A 7,090-nucleotide genomic window follows, 5' to 3' on the forward strand; every position below is an offset into this window, starting at 1 on the left:
AGGTCTTCCTCTTACTTCAGAAAGGACAGCTTTACATCATCATGGAAAAGTTCCATTTACTATTGTTTCTTTTCCTCCATCTCTCCCAGGGTTTACCACTCTATGGAATTTGGTGGCTATTTGCCAATCTGCGTTTAACACTTAGTACATGTGAATATGTTTCCACAAATGCTTACTATAGAAAAAAATCATAACAAATTCAAATGCTCATTGATGTAAGAGTGTATGTTAAAATTAATGAACCAGAAATGCTTATGTCAATCTTCATAACTATAGGACACACTGGTAAGCCAAAACATGTTGCTAAAGCAAATATAATATCATATATAATACATATGAACATGTAATATACAGAGTCACATAGACATAGAGTGTTTGTGAATACATGTCCTCCAGGAGAAGATACATACAAAGCTCCTATCATGGTTACCCTGAGGCAGGGGACGTCAGCCCTGTGACTGTGCAGGAACACACTGGGATTTCAAGGAAATCTGTATGGTTTTATTTACTTTTTAAAATGAAGTAATTTTAAAATTAATTAAAATTAAGTCATTTTACAATTAAGGCACAGTATTTGAATTTGATCTTGCTGACCGGTAGGCCTAAGTCCTCACTGTCACTCTTTCTACTTTTCAGGATGCTTCAAATGTAACCCATAAAAATAAACAAAGGTTAATTATTTTAAAGAGTATTTATGTTGACATTAATTTCACCATGCTATGGCTGCTGTAGAAATTGCTTTTCTCCTTTAATAATTTTCAGTTTATTTTTTATATATCTAGAATGAGTGTAAATATTTTTATTTTGAATATTTAAAAAATTATATAATCGACATTAAAATTTAGCATGACAAAAGAGCATTAAGATGATATAAAACAGTATTAAAAGAGCCTGGCATAGCATGGCAGGGCCATCACGAGTGCACAGCTCCTTTCTCAGTTTACTTTTTCCATGACTTTATTTCCCTGAGAGGGTTTCCAGAGGGCACTGAGCTCATGTCTCCTTTGTCAGTCCTGAGAAGTCCTCTTTCACCCTCTGTCTCAGACAAGAACCATTAAGGACTTGTCTCCATATAAACAGACAAAGACAACAGGAAAGATCACCGGAGGGCCCCCATGCTGAGATGGGGCTCTGCCCTTTTTATCTAGTCATTTTTTCATCCCTGAAGCTTCCCTGGATGCTTTTTACAGTTTTCTGTAAAAGTTTTCTCCTTCCTTCCTTCCTCCCTCCCTTCTTTCCTTCCTTCCTTCTCTGTTTTTTTTTTTTCTTTACATCCATTCATGTGTTTAAAGACCATTTATTTTGGAAATTACTGGTAAGGAAGTGGTCAGGAACTTGCAAAACTTAGTATCATATTTCTCTCTCAAACATAAGAATTCTTAGGTAAAGTAACCAAGTTTGACTATTTACATGTAGTTTATCAAATATTTTTCATATATTAAATGCCATCATTACTCTGAAAGTGTAATTATCCAGGCACATTGCTTGCATTTTTCTTATGTATCTTTACCAATCATTCTGGGCATTTAACTGCTAATTGACCCAGCTTTAGGGGTAGCTAATTAAGAGACACTTTCTCTCCAGAATTCTGAGGATGACACACTTAAAATTGTTTTTTTGTTTTGTTTTGTTGTTGTTGTTGTTTGCTAAAGGCCCTTACATGTCATTCTCTCTCCCACTTTTCAGCTACCAAAAATAAAGTTTCATTTTGATTTTAGAAAAGGATGTTCCAAGCTTTAATGAGAAAATTGCAATAACACATTTCTCCAGATTACTTATCTTTCTCTCTCTCTTGAAGGAAAGTACCAAAGGATATGTGGAATCTTCTCAATGTACCAGATTCATGACTAAAAAGACCACATGTTACAAATAATACAAATACAAGACTGGTTCCCTGAGTGACTTTATGGGGTAGAATCCCTGTCTACAACATCTGTTAAAATCAGTCAGGTATTTGCATTTGTCTGACCTGTAGTAGATTCATACAAGTCTCCATTAATTAGGTAGCATTTTTTTTAAATATTTATTTATTTATTAATACAAGCACTGGGTACAGTCAGAAGCACAGGAGGGTGAGAGAATTCACCAGAGCCAGAGCGGGGAACAGAACAGGCAGACCGATGAAATACACTGCTGAGGGGAGCAGCGGGCACAACAGGATTGGTCTGCGCACCATGTGGGACACTCACTGGTGGCCGAGAATCGAACCGGCCCTGCAGAGGCTGTGGGCAGCTTCACAACCCAGCGCTCAACTGCTGCACCACCAGGGGAGGCCCAATTAAGTAGCGTTTTTTAATCTTGATCTTGGGTTATACAGACGTGTCCTGATTGGTATCAGCCAAAGCACACTCTGTGGGATCCTGGGAGACTGAAGACCAAGGAACTAGTTGGGATTGTTTTATGAATTAGGAAGACATTTAAGTTTTCCAAAGGGAAATGACGGACCCTGAGTAATTTCATAGGAGACTGAATTCTGGAGTTGGAAGTAGCAGCACTTAACAATTAAGCATGCCATTGCTGGTTTGACTTCTTGAATCAGATCCTTGATTCTGCTACTCATTAACTGTTCATTTGTGCACCTCTTGCCTGTTTGCCTTGAGTCTAAGTGGATGAGAATTATACCCAATTTTTAGGTTTTAGGGAAGAACTAATTGAACCAATTATTTTAAAATATTATTTTATGACTTCCCACTAAAATGAGCTTAAAACAATGACCAATCCAGAAGCATTAAAAACCCTTTAGTTACCAGACTGTGGCCATTAGATAATAACTATCACTAAAAAGAACCAGGGCTCCCTAGAGAAATGACTGGTTTATGTCTGAGACAGAAAATGTATGAAGTGGGCATATTTCATTCCAAAGAGTAAGGGAGATATGAGACTCGTAGCTTCATTTCATAAAGATTCAGAAGACAAGGAGAATCTGTGGAAGGCTTTCACTGGCCAAACACTGGACAATTTGAGAATCAGTATAAATAATAACTGCAATGAATTGAGACCTATAAAATATTTTTATAGGAGGTTTATGATGATATAGTATTAATCTAGGAGTTTATGATCATACAATGTTCATTATTATCCAAAAAGTAATGAAGACAATAATAGAGATATATTTTCTCTTTCTTATAAGAACTCTTCCTCAGAGTAACTACCTAGTTGATTAGGGAAAGCGTCTCTGTGAAATTGTTTAGCCAATAAAAAGAGAAAGAATTACAATGTCAACATTTTGTAACTCCTATCCATTTATGAATCCAGGCAATAATAATTATAAGTAGGAAGATGAACAGTAATGTGCTTCCTTCTCAAAATATTTAAGAATGTTTCCGCAAATTTAAACTGATGATAATCAAGCATCTAGATAAGAGATAAGGAACTTTTTCAGTGAAAAGGCAGATAGTAAGTAAATATTTAGGTTTTCTGAACCATAGGGACTTTATCACAAATACTCAACTTAGGGGGCCTCCCTGGTGGCGCAGGGGTTGAGACGCAACCTGTGAAGCTGTAGCAAACACTGCAGCACAAGTTCAATCCCCTGCCAGGGAGCTGACCCACATGGTTCTGCAGACCTCTCTTGCCTTGCCCGCTGCTGCCATCAGCAGTGTATTTCAGTCAGTCTGCCTGTTCTGCTCCCCATTCTGTCTCTGGTGAATCCTCTCACCCCCAGCACCTCTGGCCTGTACCCCAGTTCTTATATGCATAAATAAATAAATCTTTGAAAAAAAAAAACAAATACTCAACTGAGATATAGTAGAAAACCAGTCACGGACAATATGTAAATGAATAATTGTGTCCTGGCAAAGTTTTATTTACAAAAATAAGCACGAGAAGGATTTTTCCATAGGTTATATTTTCTCAAACTGTGTTCTATCAGCTGCAATGATTTTATTCTAGAATTATTTCCTTAGAGGTAGCTTAAGCTTAAGAGGACACAGTTTCACTATTTTCTTCTAACTACCCCTCTTGACAAAGAAGAGATGGAAAACAAAAATTGGGGATAATAAATGGTAGGAGAGAAGTTTTGTGAGACAATAAGGCATGAAAGGAGAGGAAATGGGGGGCGGGGAGGAAAGCAAGAGAAAAGATCTGTAACTCATTTGGTTTCAAACTATAGACACAATTAAGGGAGCTTCTCTCAAATATTGTTTTCTCGTCACCTCTGTCTTTTCTGTCAGACCCATCGACAGCATGATCTCAGGAAACCTCTCACATCCTGCAGAATTCCTCCTCCTGGGACTGTCAGAGGATGAGGAGCTGCAGCCCCTCCTGTTCTGCCTGTTCCTGGCCATGTACCTGGTCACTGTGCTTGGGAACCTGCTCATCATCCTTGCCATCATCTTTGACTCCCACCTGCACACCCCCATGTACTTCTTCCTCTCCAACCTGTCTTTTGTTGACATCTGTTTTACCTCCACGACCATCCCCAAGATGCTGCTGAACATCCAGACTCAGAACAGATCTATCAGTTACACAGGCTGCCTTACCCAAATCAGCTTTGCCCTGACTTTTGTTGGATTAGAAAATGAAATTCTAGTAATGATGGCGTTTGATAGATTTGTGGCCATCTGCCACCCGCTGAGGTACAATGTTATCATGAACCCTCGACTCTGTGGCCTGCTGCTTCTGCTGTCCTTTCTCATCAGTGTCCTGGATGCCCTGCTCCACACCTTGATGACCCTGCGCTTGTCCTTCTGCACAGACCTGAGGATCCCCCACTTCTTCTGTGAACTAGCCCACATTCTCAAACTCGCCTGCTCTGATATCCTCCTCAATAACATCTTCGTGTATCTAGTGACCAGTCTGTTTGGTGTTATTCCCATCTCTGGGATAATTTTTTCCTATGTTCAGAATGTCTCTTCTGTCCTCAAAATCCCATCCACTGGTGGAAAGTATAAGGCATTTTCCATCTGTGGGTCACACTTAATAGTTGTTTCCTTGTTCTATGGGACAGGTTTTGGGGTGTACCTTAGTTCTGCATCTACTCATGCCTCCAGGGGCAGTGCAATAGCATCAGTGATGTACACCGTTGTCACCCCTATGATGAACCCCTTTATCTATAGTCTGAGGAACAAGGACATGATGGGGGCCTTCAGGAAATTCATCTCAAGAATATCATCATTCCATTGATACATCATCGGTTTTGGGTTTATGCTGCAGGAAATCTGGTAGTGAGAAATAACAAGTGATCCAGAAAGCCCAGCCATTCTCTTTGAACACATGAGACCAGAGATCAAATGGCTAGTGTCAGGATTTGAATAAGAAATTTTGAAAGAGAGAACTGTCTTTCACAGGGCCTATTATTAACTGGAGATCTATTTATAATAGATATTTTCCATGGTACAATCCATAAGATGTCATCTCCAATCTCATCACTGAAAATAAGATCATATGCCATCTATTTATCTAATTCCTTGTTTGAGGAAAATCATTGCATGAAAACCTCAGATTTGCTATCTGTAGTGCATTACTGCTGGGAAATCAATCCTCATAAAAATGATAAACACAGAAAGCACACAATAAAATCAAACCGCTATGATTGTGATCTTTATCTTCCCTAGATTCTTAATACTTTTAATCCTAGTGGTTTCATGTATTTTCACTAGTCTATTCATCAATCAAATATGTTTGTTTTCATTGTTGTGCATATCAGCTCTATACAGCTGGCTTTAGTAATATAATAAAATAAGAACTAGGCAGACAAAGGTCGGTAATCTTCCTCTGTCAGACTTTGATGCTTTGAAGTCTTGCTGAATTCCTCCCCTGTAGATTCTTGATCTGTCCTGGGATTACAATGGCAATAAATTGTTCTGCTAAAGAAGACCTTTGGAAATTGAGTCTCTAAGGACACAGTGTGTGCAACTTACCTCTGGCCACTGCAGTGAAAGAACCTTCTCAGAGAAGAAGCAACACCTCCGAGTCTCCTCTCACAGTCGACCCTTCCAGAGTACGAGTTTGGTTCCTCGTTCAGACCCTTTGCTCTTTCTAAGGACAGATCTTTGATATGGTCACAAAGATGGCTAGTGTCATTCCACAGTGGTGACACCGAGGTAACCAAATGTCCCTTAGTCAGGGTTTGCAAACGTTTAGCTACTTGTTCATCAGAGAGAGGCTGTGAAGACAGTATATACATATCCTTAGAAAGAGCAAAGGATTATGAAACATTTGCTCTTGATCACACAGGAAATCTTTGTTCCCACTCAGAGAAAGTGACCATGACTAATGCAAGTGTTAGAGTTATATTCTTGACAAGGATCAGAGGGAGATTATTCATTTAATTCTCCAGGGAGTGGATTTCTCTTGACTTGGTCCACTCCATGGACCCAGTTTTCTGCAAAGATACAGGAATTTTATCCAAATATCATGTCCGAGACAGAATTCTGTCCTCTCTGGGTCTATTGTTACCAGATATTGCATGGAATCATCTAGAATGTGATGCTATTCTGTACTAAAATCATGTCATATTCCATCTGTTTAATTTAACTGTTGGTGTGGGGAAATGATTGCTATGAGAATCTCAGAGTGACTGTATGGAGTATCATACCTTCTAGGAAGTATGCCTGGATAACCACTACAAGTAGGACAATGGCCAGAACTTAGTAAGTACTCAATATATTTAGCCACTATCATAAGCTCCATACCTACCCTATATTTTAAATCTTATAATCCCATTGGTCTTACATATTTTACCACCTATTTCAGATTAGATTTTTTTGTTACATTTCACAGTTGATTTTTCTGATTTAACTGACACATAAAATGAATAATTATTCAGTAGGTATAAAAAGGTTGGCAATCTTTTGCAGCTTATTAGATTTGAACATTTTAAATGGCTTATTTATAACAATGCATTTACCTGAGTGATGTTTTGGATACATCCCCAATGTCTAGGGAAACAAAGGAAAAAGTAAACAGATGAGACTACATCAAGTGGAAAGCCTCTGAACAATTAAATAAACCATTGGTAAAATAAAAAGGCTACATACTGAGTTGAAAAATTATTTGGAAATCATTTATCTGATAAATTTGAGAGAAATTCATAAAGTTCAATAATAATCCCAAACAGAAAATATTCTCCAAAGAAAACTAAGAAATG

The 7,090-nt window shown here is 38.2% G+C and overlaps 1 protein-coding gene across 1 annotated transcript; it reads left to right on the top strand.

Annotated features, from left to right (window-relative positions):
* The first annotated feature begins 1,941 nt into the window (after positions 1-1,941).
* Positions 1,942-5,124, top strand: LOC119239817 (olfactory receptor 7G3-like). Its single transcript, XM_037504210.2, has 2 exons — positions 1,942-1,950; positions 4,173-5,124. Exon 2 carries the CDS (start codon positions 4,186-4,188, stop codon positions 5,122-5,124), a length of 939 nt encoding a protein of 312 aa, XP_037360107.1. The 5' UTR covers positions 1,942-1,950; positions 4,173-4,185.
* The last annotated feature ends 1,966 nt before the right edge of the window (positions 5,125-7,090 follow it).

The sequence above is a fragment of the Talpa occidentalis genome, unplaced genomic scaffold, assembly GCF_014898055.3.
Source record: "Talpa occidentalis isolate TD23 unplaced genomic scaffold, MPIMG_talOcc4v2.1 talOcc4.12, whole genome shotgun sequence".
In the NCBI taxonomy this organism is placed as follows: Eukaryota; Metazoa; Chordata; class Mammalia; order Eulipotyphla; family Talpidae; genus Talpa; species Talpa occidentalis.

Bases quoted from the DNA above. Each gene is read 5' to 3' on its own strand.
- LOC119239817 (XM_037504210.2), top strand. From the start codon at position 4,186: ATGATCTCAGGAAACCTCTCACATCCTGCAGAATTCCTCCTCCTGGGA.